This window comes from Amia ocellicauda, chromosome 5 (assembly GCF_036373705.1).
Source record: "Amia ocellicauda isolate fAmiCal2 chromosome 5, fAmiCal2.hap1, whole genome shotgun sequence".
In the NCBI taxonomy this organism is placed as follows: domain Eukaryota; kingdom Metazoa; phylum Chordata; class Actinopteri; order Amiiformes; family Amiidae; genus Amia; species Amia ocellicauda.
Genome location: NC_089854.1, coordinates 18,681,624 through 18,696,607, shown reverse-complemented (window position 1 = coordinate 18,696,607; position 14,984 = coordinate 18,681,624). Strand labels below are relative to the sequence as shown.

Here is a 14,984-nt window from a genome sequence, read left to right as displayed (position 1 = left end):
ATTTAGCCAAACTATTTCAGTTTCTATTTTAATACATTTTCTCAAAATTTGTAGAATATTGTTTTCACTTGGAAGTTGTGGGGTCGGATGTGTAGATACATAAAAATAAATACAAAAAATCTAATATTTTTATTCCAGGCTATAAGGCAACAAAAGGTAAACATTTTGAAAGGGGGTGTCAACTTTATATTGCCACTGTAAAATCTATTTGTATTCTTACCTTTTATGATGATGATGATTTTTATTAGTTACAAGAATCAGAGAGTTACATAGAAAAGCATAATAATGTAAATCAGAGAGTTACATAGAAAAGCATAATAATGTAAAAACACATTTATCTGGCAATGTAGCAAAGAGGGTACAGAAAAATAAAGAAAGGCAATTGTGAACCACTACTACTACTGCTACTACTGCTACTACTACTACTACTACTACTACTACTACTACTACTACTACTACTACTACAAATACTAATACCAATACTACTGCTTCTAATAACAACGAAGAAGAGTAAATAGGTTTAGCTAAGCTTAAGTTTAATATCAGGCCAAACAAATTGCTCATGGAGATAAGTAAAGAGGGAGAAGGAGGAGACTGGAAGGGGGTGGGGGTGGTGGGGGGATGGATGAAGAGCGATGGCCCTTCATTTCCTACCCCCCCATCCCCCTCCCCCTCCCCCTCCCTCCCTCTGTGGACGCAGAGGGGGTGGGAGCTGTCGTGTTGCAGGAGCACTCTGCAGATTGCTTTGGACACTCAGGCGCTGTCCCTGTCCCAGCTCTAATCACCGCAATCACAGATATGCAGATTGGAAATGTGGTGGGGGCTACGGGCTGAAGAACAGGACAGGGAGAAAATGAGAAAGACACATCCTGCTGCCGCTTAACCCATTACTCCCTGACGCAGAGCAGGTCCACGGAACAACCGCAGTCAACAGAAAGCACTGCCTCCCCATGCCAGAATAGATTAGAAAGTTTTCTGCAACTTAAGCTCACCAGTTTGCCACCCTGTAGCAGAGGAAAATAAGTTTATATCTTAATATTTTAGAGGTAGAGTTTCTACCTTTATCTTAATCTGATTGTGCAACACAACACAAAGATTGCTGGATAAACCAGACAAACAGTAGCACTTTTCTCCAATTTCTTCATGACCAGTTACACTGGTTACATTGACAACACGCTCACTACTGCAATACCATCTATGGTAATGGTCGGCTCCATGCACATACATACCTTTATAACCTGGCTTGAGTTGTCCAGAGTACTTTGAACTTAATATAATATATGTTATCCCACCTAACCGGCTAAATTCTGTCAAAATAACTCAAACCACTTCTGTGCAATAGGCCCCAGCTCATTTTGGGGTCAATGGGATTGAAAGTCTCTTTACTCGATTTCACCATCAATTTCGCTGGAATGATTGAGGTGAATTAAAGGGAACATGAAGGAGAAACATGATTCAGTGATTGTTTAAAGGAGGAGGGGGGGTGGGAGGAGGAGGTGTCAGGATCTGCACTGGTATCCAAAAGCAATCACAGCTCTTCTTTTAAGTTTCCTTCAATATTTTTGTTATTTCAATTGACTTTTTTCCACTTTTAAAATCTCCAGGTAAATTGAACTTCTTTACATTTTGGAATCAATATTTTGTGTTGTATTATCTTTTTTTAATCTGTATCCTTTACTCCAGTATGTTAATCATCTTATGAATGATCTTGACTAACAATGGAGAAACAGACGGACTCTCACATCCTTAGAAACAAGCACTGCCGTCCTGCCCATCTCTTTTCACATTGTAAGTTCACAGCACAACAGCTAGAGCGTTATAGGGAGGACTGATGCAGCTTTCACTGGTTGTGTATACATAAACATTTCAGACATGCCAAATGCTATTCTTTAAGGGATGCATTTAAATGGGTATGGAAGAATTACAGCAATGGTGTAACATAGACAAGTCCTTGCCAATTCTGTCCAGATTGGCTTTCTGTAGATTTTGGAGTCTGTATTAGTATGCAAGCTCCTGGTTGCATGAGTGTTGCTCTGTGTAGTACTATGGCAAGCCCATCTGGACAAAAATGGTAAGGAGTACTCCATGTAACACCATTGCTGTAATTCAGCCTTACCCATTCAAATGTATCACTAAAAGCATGAAAATGCAGCCAATAATAACTCTGCAGTGCTCATAATACACATGGGTCTCTATTGCATGACAAGCTAAGGAATCCCTGTCTGACTCCCATGCACTTTAGTTTTAGTTTTTGGTCTATAGCTGTATAGCTGTGATCATCACTAACTCACTCACCCTGATTCCTATACTAACACAGTGAAGTCTGTAAGCAGAGGAAGGAACCTTTTTGCTACAAAGCTTAAAGGAGATCTCCTTTTTAATCTTTTTGTAGCACCTGTTTTCTGAAGCGTTAAGGTTGTGTGAGACATGTTTCACAGATACAAAATAAATAAAATTAATACAATATAAATAAAAGGATTGGACCAATTACTTTGTTTAAAACGGACGTGGTGACCTTGTTAATGTTTTTTTTTTTCTTTCCTGTGCATTTTCATCACTGAAAAAGCTAATTCAAGCAGCAGACTAAAAACAATTGATCCGGACCACACCACGATTAATAGCTGTCACATATGTTTTAATTAAGGAACACTGGCTCAAAAATCTCTTCAAACATCCACCAGAAATACAAAGCAAAAAAAGACAGGACCCTATTAATAAGGAAAGGAGAGTGGATCTTTCAATCAACTGAGCGACAGAGAGCATTGATTGCCATTGCACACAAGCCTCAATGAAAGAACTTAGGTTACTTTAAAGTGCTCTGAGACACTCTAGAACTGTACTGAATTATCTGTGCTTTATCGGTTCACTTTATGTGATATTCTTTACTAATGAGAAACAGAATCATTGCACATTTATAAGATGCATTTCCTATCCTTGTATTATAGTGCAGAAGTTACTCTTTTTTAGATCTCCTAATAATATGCAGTGACAATTTAGGCTATTTTGCAGTAGACAATTGATTGTCTCTTGACATTTAGGGTTCAGTTTCTACCTGTAAGATCATTTGGTGGATTTGAACCTTCATGCCTCTAACAACTGTCAGTTCAGTCTGTCCCTGAGAATGCATGATCATAATGCCCCGATAGCTCCAAAATGATCTGTCAGATATAGATCATTCCAACATATGAATTTAGATTCCTTTTAGGGATTTCAGTACAACTGAATGGTTTAATTTGTGTAAATCGTGCACCTGTTCATAGTTGAATGTCAGAAGACTGCTACTTGCTCAATAAGTTGTTAATGGAGCTGATCAGCTGTTCAGTTTACCTGCTGTTAATCAGACCAGGAAATCTGTAATATTTATCACTTGATCCAGAGAGTGCAGTCTTGAGGGGAGGCAATCATTAAGCCTAGGCCTTAAGCTGTGGACCCTGAGAAATGTAATTTCTCCTATAACAGTCTGTCATCCTATAGTAGTTTTTGTTTTTCTCTAATGGTTTATTTTTACATTTTGTATTAATCACAATCTTGTGTTGTTTTAATCTGTAAAGTGCTCTGTGGCAATTTTATGAAGGGCATTATACCAAATACAAATGGATTGATTCCACAGCAAAAGCTCTATCATCCCCAGAGCATTAATTATAATAGTACAGTGATAGTAATGCTTTTGGTTAAATGTCTTAATTTTTTTTAATGTACCTGCTCAGCTTACACATTTTGTTAAGGCAATGTTGTCTGAGGTTGCAGTTTGGTTGTCTGATATGATTTAGGAAGCGCATTGCAGAAACACATAGGTCCATTTCTGGAACTTCAATACATATAAAGCACATTGTGTTTGCATATGCACATACAGTACACTTTTCTTTGTTTTGTTTTTCTCATTTATAGAAACTTTTTATGCTATATATTTTGTTATTTCTGTATTCTTTCTTCATAGTAGTTATATAAATGCAATGTTTTACAAACTTTTGGACAACTTCCCCTTCTACAACTTTGTGCCATCACATCATTTTGACATGGCACACATCACAATGCTCTAGGTTCTCCCAACAATAAAAGGCTCTGGCTCTGTAATTTGCGGCTTTTTAGCCTTTTCTTTCAGGTCTCTTTTACTCTGTCTGTCACCAGCACACACTTCCCTCCTGTTGGGAAATCTACAAAATGAATATCAAGGGCACACCTGTGGCTGATCAACTAATTTGATCAAGTACAGGCACATGACAATGCAGTGAGGAGTCTGATGTCAGAGATTTCCCTTTGGTCCCCTGCCTGCACACGGACTGATGCTACAGTCATATTGTTCTGTGTTCACTTTATGGCAATGTTGCCACAAAGTTATTTTGTTAGCTGGGTGAATGTGCTACTGCATCTACTTTTCAGTGAATTTGCATTTTAGCACTTCTACTGAAGCAACATGAACAATGTAACACCCAAATGCAGATTACATTAAATGTATTTATATACAGACAAATTAAAGGCCACCATGAGCCATTAGAAAAGCTTCAATGCGCCTTGGCATAGGTTCTGCTAGTCTCTGGTCTCTCAAGGAGAGATGAACTCCATTCTTCCAAAAGATATTCCCTCATTTGGTGTTTTGATGATGGTGGTGGAGAGCGCTGTCTATCACGTTGGTCCAAAATCTCTCATAGGTGTTCAATGTGGTTGAGATCTGGTGACTGCGAAGGCCATAGCATATGATTCACATCATTTTCATACTCAGCAAACCATTCAGTGAGCCCTCGTGCCCTGTGGATGGGGCATTGTCATCTTGGAAGAGACCACTCCCATCAGGATAGAAATGTTTCACCATGAGGTAAAAGGTGATCACTTAGAATTACTTTGTAATGATTTGCAGTGACCCTTTCCTCTAAGGGTACAAGTGGACCCAAAACATGCCAGGAAAATGCCCCCCACAGCATAACAGAGCCTCCGGACCCCCTCACTGTAGGGGTCAAGCAGTCAGGCCTGTACCGTTCTCTTGGTGTCACCACACAAGCACTCACTCACTTGTCCAGAATACTAGCCAGTTGAGCGTCTTTGTGATTGAAGCTCCTGCCATTCGTGCCCCAATAATGACCCCTCTTTCAAAGTCACTTAGATCCTTTCCTCTTGCCATCTTGATCCACAATTGAGGTCAACTGAGCCTGCTCAACATTTTCATACATGCCACAGAGCATGATAGGATGTTAATTGCTTGATTGTATCATGCAATACACCTGTTTGTAGGCATCTGCATTTGTTGTGTTCTTCCACTCATTTATTCAGGTTTTTCCTTTAATTTGTCACCCGTCTGTGTATATATATTTATAAACACTTGCTCCCATTCTTTTACTGGGAAGTACTTAGAACTGAAACTCCAAGGACCTTTGTTCAGGATGCCATTCTGTATGCATTATGGGAACTGTATTTCAAACAGGAGATCTTCTTTGTTTTGTTTTGCTTTTCTCTCTAAGTTCCTTCGGCCTACAGGTCCCAGAGGTAGAGGAGCCTCAGTGGTTTCCTGGAACATATAGAAAACATTCTGAGCTTGCATGCTAATGGAATGTAAAATTTACTTTAGCGAGTAGCGACTTGAAATTTGACTAGAATAATCGATCAAATTCAGAGCTGCTTTTAATGCTTAATGTAATCATTAAAAGTGAAACGCTCATAACATAAATCTCAATGTTGTGGTCTAAGTACAGTTATAAGCCATGGACATGCACAACTTTTCAATGTAATAGCAGCTATTCAGTTTTTTATTGAATATGCTATGTTTTCTATCAGTTTAGGAGCACCTTTCCTTATTCAAGTTTACCCTGGTAAATTTACAATACAAATTTTGCACTAATTAATTGTATTATAGTTTTACAGTGGGTTTCTATGAGTTCAACATGGCTAAACTGTTTTACTACTCAGGGACATGGAAATACTGTACCATTGTATACCATGGTAAATATTTCTAAGGCATGTTTACTATGGCAGACCATGGTTTATTCATGGTAGAGTGTAGTAATGCACGGTGAAGGCATGTTAAATAAACAGTGTAAAACTATGATAATCTATTTGCAAAACCATGTTAAAATTGCAAAAATCCTTGCACTTATCTTGCATAAGTTGTCCCTGTTTCAGAGTGTCTAAAGCAGAGCGGACAAATGACTCACCTTTAATTTCCTATAAGTCATAAACTGCAGTAAACTGGACATGAAAAGAAAATAAGTTTGGAAAACAAAAACAAAAAACCCACAGAAAGGCAGTAATGAAAAAGCTATGTCAAGACAAAAGAGTCCCTGCTGGTGTTTTTTCAGAAAAGGAGGGACTGATAGGATTCAAATTAGCGCTTTGGAAACATTTGTGATTCTTTCTGGGCTGTCCTCTGTCAGTAATAACTAGATAATTGCTCTTTATTTCCTGCAGATTCAGTCGACAGAGCCACTAATCCTAGCCACTTGCATTTGCATATTGAATGGCTCGGTTTGCATAAATTACTACCACTTAAAGCACCGTAAAAATAGCAATCACTCTCTAACGAAGTCGCTCTTTCCTTCGTTGATTTTTTTTATTATTATTATTTATTTATTAATTTCTTTATAAAGGACCTTTTTTAATGGCTTTTTCTTTATACTTAGGAGTTTCCATTAAAATCAGGCAGGATCATATCCATTTCAATTTTTGTCCCCTATTTTCTAAGTGCTTTTATATATATTTATGTACATAATTAAAAATTTAAATAAAAAGAGAACAGAGATGGATGGAAAACTTCTTTACATCTCCCTTCTGGCTCAATTTCATGTTCACAAACATAATTTTTATTCAGTTTGAAGAGGCGGAACAGATAGGCCCTTGTTCAGTATCTTGCTAGCCTTGGGCCTGTCTTGCAAGCAAACATGTACAGACATGCTTTTGAAAACACGTGGCTCTACCAATTTTTTTGAGAGATTTCTTTGTTTTTCCTACAGTATTATTGTAGATGATGACTCTTCTCTTGTCATTGTAGCTGAAATTTTGGGTTTTGATTTGGTTGCCCAACATTATTGTTCCAAGGCATTCTTACAATGTATTCTATTGCTCCTATATATTATTATTATTATTATTATTATTATTATTATTATTATTATTATTATTATTTATTTTTTACAAAGATAATAATATTAATATTTCTTATGAAGATTTGAGCAATTATTTGGATAGAACCTTATCAAGTCCAGCTGTAACAAATTATTGTTCTTGAAGTGTTTCTCTAAACCAACATGTCAATTGAAAGTAAAATCCTGCAGTTAGGATTTGTAGTGTGTAAAGTCTTCTGGGTACTTTTGATAAAACATTATAAAAAATAATGTGTCTTGGTGCCTTTAGCGTTTTGTTCTTGCAGATACACATTATAAACACGCAGGCAAAACAATAGTTTGTAACTAGCCTTGAAGATACTAGGGTTTAAAAACTAAATTGATTTTTTTTTAAATGAGGACTAATCTATTTCTGATGGGATTATGAAGTTTTGAGTGGATCAAGGTGAGGTTTATGAAGTGACAACAATTGACTGATATTTGTCTGAACAGAAAGCATACTATACAGAGAAGAACCAACTTTTATGACATAAGAGTTTAATCACGTTCAATTTAAATGTATTCTGGTTTGGAGAAGGATTTTAGGCAGATTACCAGCTGGATTGATTCAAGTTTTAGTACAAACTCCCAAGATTACAGTAGGTCTGAATCCCCACTGGGGCACTGAAATTTGCATTCTGATAGGCACCTCTCATGATGTTCAATTTCATTGTATTCATAGGTGAAAGAAAAAACAGATATGTATAGTCACACATAGGCTGGTGTTTTAAGAATATGGCCAATAATCATGTATAGCTACTTCGTTTAACTCTATAGGTTAGAGCAGTGGGTGGTGTGGAATAGCACAGTGGTGGTGATAACAGATTACAGGTGGTAAAGCAGAGAGGGGGATGGTGGGCTCTAGAGTTACAGTGTAAAAAGGGGAGATCTCAGAAGGTAATGAGGGGTGTTAATTGTAACTTCAATAACGCTCTCCCAATATAGTAAATAACAGTTTCCCAGTGAGAATAGGCATCAAGTTCTTTCCATCTTGTCTCCACAGTCTCTGGATGGCTTTGTGTTCGTGCTCAGCCATGAAGGCAGGTTTCTCTACATCTCTGAGACAGTGTCCATCTACCTAGGCCTCTCACAGGTAAGTTTGACAAATCAGTCCCTTCACATTTCAGTTCTCTACATTGTAGGTGCAGATAATACACAGGTAATATAAACTGATAGCAGAAGTAGTGGTACACACCTCAGTTATGTTCTGTGTGGAAGTTCTTTGTTTTACTGAAGGGAATTAACTGTTGTCCTATTGTGGACAATGGTGATACTGCTGGCACTGATGGGATTTTGTGACACCCTGTTGAGTTGAATACATTGTAAGCAGCTGTGCACAGTTTTGTTTTTTGCTGTTATCCTGATATGTAGTTTTTCTGGCACAAACTAAAGCCCAAGCTACAAGGCGCAGGTTTATTTATACCTGCCCTGGTTGCCCTTAATATATATTATTAATATTTTAACAATAAAAGTTTGCATCAGTACCAAGCTTTAATTAACATCTCCTAGCAAGTGTGGTGTATCATGGGTTTATAAATGAATGTCCACAAAAGAATTGCTGTACCATTAACTCGCCTTATTGAATTTATAGGGTCTATGACTTTTTATCATGCAGTTTTCATCACCGGGTACATTTCATCACCAGTGTCAGTTCATCACCAACTTGCATATTCAGCAGCAATTTGCATATTCAGTTACAAAATACATATACGCACTGTCTCTTTTGATTTAGATCGAATATTCCCTAATGTCCTACAAATCAGACTTTTATCAAATCCTACAGTTACCCACGGCAGTTGTAGTTTTTTAGCTCTTTAATTTCACCCTTCTCTTAGTTGTAATGTTTTTCAGTGCTTTAATTGATCCCCTTTTTATCGATGAATGCATCACTCTGTCTGCTTGTTTACACTGGGTGCTGTCACGTTGCGCAGACTGTCCTCCATTTATTCAGTGAAGGCTCAGCCTGTCCACAGTAAGTGTGAAGGAAAACTGTTTACGTATGATCTAATATTGCAGTAATACATATTGGGAGGAATACTTACATATGAACCAGCGTGTAAACATAATGTGAATAAGGGTGCCTGCAAAGAAATAAATATAACACGCTTTTCAACAGTGCCTAACACTAATACAAAATAATTCGCATTCAGGCTCAAACAGGTGACTAATCAAAGCATTGATCCAGGGACCTGGGTTTGCAACGTGATCAAGATTGAATTCCACAGGAAAGTTAGAAACTTGCTGACCTGATCAGGGCAGGTAGACGAGATGGTGCAAATCTGCTGATAAAATAAATAATGATGATAATATGAATGATGTGTAGAAAATCATGTATTTCAGGAATCAACACGATTATAACTCTTTCACAATGACTAATGTTATTAAAAAGTCCTGCCTTGTTTTGGGGTTCTGGGTAGGTAAGATTATTTATGTGTGGTGATTGTTTTAATATAATCAGTATTATATTTATTGTTGTAAATGAGGAATATGTATATTTATAAAGCACTTGTTTTAAATAAATCTTTAGTCAGGAGGAGGTTCTATTGAGGCGAAGTTATGTAAGTTTGTAAGAGATGCATGATTTGCACATTTATACCTTGTCCACATAGACTCCTAGGTCTTTCTCAGGCATTACTTCATCTAGTTCTATTCCTCCCATAGTGTAATTATAGTGGACATTTTTGTTACCTGCATTTATTACCTTGCACTTGTCCACATTGAATTTCATCTGCCAGGTGTCGGCCCACAACTGAATATTATCCAAGTCGCTTTGAATAGCCTGTGCTGCCGAGATTGTATCTGCTGAGCCACCTATTTTAGTATCATCTGCAAATTTGACAAGTTTGCTAACTATCCAAGAGTCCAGATCATTAATATAGATTAGAAAAAGCAAAGGCCCTAGTACTGATCCCTGTGGAACTCCACTAATAACCTCACTCCAGTTAGAAGCAACTCCTCTAATCGACACCCTCTGTTTCCTATACATCAACCAGTTAATAATCCCTCTACTTACATTACCCTGAATGCCTACAGCTTCCAATTTGAGGATCAGTCTTTGGTGTGGAACCTTATCAAAAGCTTTCTGAAAATCTAGTTATATCATATCATATGCTTTCACATGATATACAGCTGCAGTTGCATGTTCAAAAAATTCTAATAGATTAGTAAGACATGATCTGCCTTGTCTAAACCCAGCTTCATACTATCAAAGCAGGATTATAAACTGGTGATCAAATGAACAACCTGGCAGAAACTAAAGCTATACTTAGTATAGGAAATCATGATACATTCCCTAGCCTGGTGTGCTAATGTACAGTAAAACTAATCCAAATCCAAGAGCCAGCAATGTAAATTAGAACACAGTACTGCAAATCTGTATGTTAAAAATTACCATGTGCTATGTTGTAAGGGCAGGCACTGTCAGTTGGCACAAAAACCCTACTGTGTAATACCTGCTCCTGCTTTATAAATAAATGAATAAATAAGTATGTACACACATCTGAGCATAAACAGGTGGTGCTGACTGCTCTGATCCCCCCTGATCCTGCTCCCTCTCTCTCTCTGCGTCCTGCCTGGACTCACAGCGGAGGTCCTTACCTCTGTTGATAGCCTCTGTCTCTATTTCTAACCACACCCTGTCTGTGTTAAGTCCTGCCATTTTTGCAGATGAATAAATAATAACAGTAATTACTCGCACAATCAAAGTGTCGTCTGGCAGGCAGGCAGAGTCAGTCCAGGGTTCAATCGATGGGCATCTTAATAACGCCGCATTGATCGGCAAAAAGGGAGAGCTTTGACTGCGAGAGGAATTTAAACATCCCTATTACTGGGTAGGCTAAATGTACAGGGCAGGAAGGGGATATGTGTGTATGTCTGTGTGTGTGAGAGTGAGTGAGTGAGTATGTGTGTCTGAGTAGGTGAATGTTTGTCTGAGTGTGTTGGTTGGGGGAGTTATGATTTGCATTAATATTTTCTACTTGCCCTCCACCTCAATCTCCCATTCCAGCTGCTGGTGTGTATTCATCACAGCCTAAATTATTTACCAGTAGTACCCCAAGCAGGAATCCTCTACAATGTATTATTTTTGCAGTTCATCAATTTTTTTTCCCATGTCAAGTTGTAACATCTTGTTGACCTTTTTATATCGAGCAAAGTGCTAATTAACGAGTGTGAATAATTAATTATTGAATACGCAATACAAATACCCTGGAGATGGTAAAGCAGTCTATCATTAGCATTAGAATTATCAGATTGGCTCATTTGTTTTAATTTAACAAATCTCCCCCCAAAATAAATCGGAGTACTTACTGAAAGAATGGAAACTACTCTTTTATTTTGAATGAAATCTAATGTGCATGGCAGTTTATATATAAAATATTTTTCCTGAAATTACACTCTTTACATTCATTATAATGGCAAATACCATTACTTGCACTTTCAATGTCTCAAATGTCAGTTATTTCAATGATTCCCATTTCAAACAACACAACTATATTTGAATATCAAGCACCAAGCAACAGACCTTTTTTAAGGTCGCTTTATAAGTTGAGAATTCAAACTGAACAACATTGTTATTGAATAAATAAAAACATCAGTCAAACAAGCAACACAAATAAAATGGTTTCAGAGTTGGCTTCTACAAAATAAGTCACTTTTGTGTGAGTATTTTGTAGTGTCAATTTCTGCCCTTTTAACAAATAATTGTATTCATAAATGTAGCAAGCCTAAGGATAAACACTATATATTTCTGTGATAACTGTTATAATATTTCTAGTTTAGGGATAGAGAAAAATGAATATGAAAGTAAATCTAACCCAAAATTATGAAACAACAAATGTGCTATGCTATAGAAACATTAAATAAAATGAAATATTTAAGCTGTTTGTACTACAGAAAATTACAAGATAGTCCCCTGTTCTAATCTGACTTAAAGTCCATTAGAAATGGAAAGTTCCCTCCCTCATTTATGAGAGCAAGTCTATTAAATATGGGATTGCTTGCAGCCCATACCAATGACCTGCTGTTTAGACATCCTCCAGTTATGATGAGTTATAATTAATATATTCACATCAATCATTGGCAAGTCTTCTTGCACTCAGAAGTGCATCATCAAAACTATTTCCATTTACAATGATCCTAATAGATACAAATAATTGTGCATCACAGTCATGGTCATTTGTAACTCGAATTGAAATGCAATACTGTTTCTATCACTACTGTATCACCTGTACAAACACTGTTTATGAATTTACTTTTACTCTTATTGAAAACCCTGTCTGTTCTGATGAGCTTTTAATGACTTTTAGAGCAATCTGTGATGCAAATCCATAAATACAATATGAATAGTGCGATTGATGTAAAAAATATGTCTTGAGTGCATCCTGATGTTTTTACTGTGACTAGGTATCATAACAATCCTACAGTATATCATCATTTGATAATCACAACCACCCTACTTCCCACATTTGACTAGGTTGGGAGACATCTTTGTAACTGTAGAAGAACACAAAACATGCACGAAACATGCCTTTCCTCCTGTGACATTTTGCTTCTGTGAAATCTTACATTTGAATCTTGAAGTATAATCATGATTGACTGGTTTAAAACAGTTCAATTATCTTTTTAACACCCCTAGGTTAATTTCATTGTAACACATGGATTGCCTCCACACAGATGATCTGACCCATCCTAAACCACGTCACTATCTGTTAGCACAGTACACCCGCCGGTCCCGTATACTGCAAAATGTTTCATCTACACACTATTGAGAAAAAAATATGTATACCTTTTGCGTGTTAAGCCCTAAACTATTCTAATCTTAAAGATGTTCCCCAGTTGCATGACAAATTAGCCCCAAATGTCCTTAGGTAGATGAGGCCTTAGTTCCTGCCTGGTGATCTTTGTGGAGAGTGTTACATACTGTTATGGCCACCGATTAATTTATTTTGGTGATTTGACCATGTGCTACATATAGGTGTGTCTTTTGTAATACTCAAGAAACCATTTTTCATTGGTACCTGTTTTGTGCTAGATTGCGTCCTTTGCTTGAGGTGTTGATTTTTTTTTCCTTAAGGTTAAACATAACATTCTCCTCAACTGTGTTTGTACAGATCTTCCATTCAAGTTGCCTAAACTGCAAGAGACCCAAGTGTGTTTAGAAAAGTGCACTGTCAAACCAAAAAGATTCTGGTCCATCAAAGCTACAAGTGGACTACACAAACAAACTTGAACTCACTTTCAAGGAAATTCTAGTTTGATTGAATTTTCCTGGTGTGAAACAAACCAAGCCTAAACTGTAAACAGAGGTTAGTTTGCAAATGAACCACGATTCGAATTATTTGCAGTTGTAACTAAATGTGAAAGTGCTCCCAAATTCTGCTTGGAGACATTGTTTCACTGTTGAGATTGAAGCGGTATTTGATGTTAACTTTGTTTCTATCTCCTTACAATGCTGTAACTCTGCCGTTTTGTGCTTCAGGCTTGCAGTGTAAAATAAAAATAAAACGTCCAACTTGATAAATGTATATAAAAAATAACAGGCTGTGATAAAGCATGGAGTAGAGTTGTTGAGCATATATTTTGGTCCCAGAGTATTTCAATGTCTGCACCCCTTTTACCAGTTATAGGAGGAATATGGAGTTCTTTGTGTATCCACCAGGGGTAGTTAGAACTACATTTAAAAAAAGGCTATGGATTGATTTTAAATGGCCAGTTGAGAATTTCCTGGGGCCTGTAGAATGTGTAGAGCAGAGGTTCTCAACTCTGGTCATGGGGGCTCACTGTACTGCAGGTCTGGTTCCAGCCTTATTTAACTTAATCATTACATTTTACTCCAATCTCCAACTATTAAAAGTAATTTTAAAAATTCAGATTAAGCAAATTATTAGTTTATTGTTTCAATTAGTAATTGTCAACTTCGGAATTGGAAGCACAGTGTTTGTCCCCAGTACCAGGTTTAAGAAGCAATGATGTAGAGCAGGGGTGCACAACTTTTTATGACATCAGATCTACTTTTAGAATTGCCAGCCTGATGAGATCACCATTAGAACCCCCCATACGCACACATAAACAGACACCAGCTTTAACCAGCGAGAGTGGTTTATGACACTGCATTTCAGGCATGTTAAAACTCTCACGAACGGACATTTTGAAAACTTCCTTATTGGACATTACCTCACGAAATTACCAACTGGCATGCACTCCGTGATCAACTGGTTGGTCACCCCTGGTGTAGGAAGTGCCTCAATGGTTTTATGTTTGATGGAAGTAGAAGTTTAACATCTTTTTCATTTTATGAATTTTTGTTTGGAATTGATGGTGTATTGGCATTGGCTTGGCCAGTGAGTGGAAATAAAACAGGGTTAGATAATAAGTCAAATATTGTTTAGTCAGGACTCTGAAGAAGATAGGACTTACTTTTGTTTAACAATTATTTTAATACATATGAGACTGAACAACTCACATTTTTCATATGAACTCTGAAAAAGAAATCATCAATGAAAAGAAAATGTATGTGTGTGTGTCACTACATACTACATTTTGCTCTAGAGGACAAAAGGGGAAATCCCATGAAATCGGGTCTGAACACCACCCTTCTATCACAAGGCCAATCAATTTAAAGAAAGCAAAATAAAAATGTCAGAAGCTTTAGCTTTTGTGGCAGGCTTTAACTGTGGTAAAGACCGGAGGATGTCTTGTCGCCCAGCTTTGGTTTCAGCTCCTAATTTTTTTTTTTTTTTTTAGTAATTTATTTATTTATTTCCTCATTTGAATTGATTGCAGCCTGGTTAGTATGCAGCCCTCTCCGTCTCACCCATTTCCATCAGTCGATGCTCTTGTTCTCTTGGACAGGCTGCCCGGACACACTCATAAATATTAAAGTCCCGCTCTCATGTATAC

General features: G+C 37.2%; 1 protein-coding gene across 1 annotated transcript in view; it reads left to right on the top strand.

Annotated features, from left to right (window-relative positions):
- The window catches only part of npas1 (neuronal PAS domain protein 1), an 82,077-nt gene that overhangs the window by 46,874 nt on the left and 20,219 nt on the right, over positions 1–14,984 (top strand). The window contains exon 5 of the mRNA XM_066705745.1: positions 8,089–8,178. Coding sequence (XP_066561842.1) covers positions 8,089–8,178 — 90 coding nt within the window. The remainder of the gene's footprint in view (positions 1–8,088; positions 8,179–14,984) is intronic.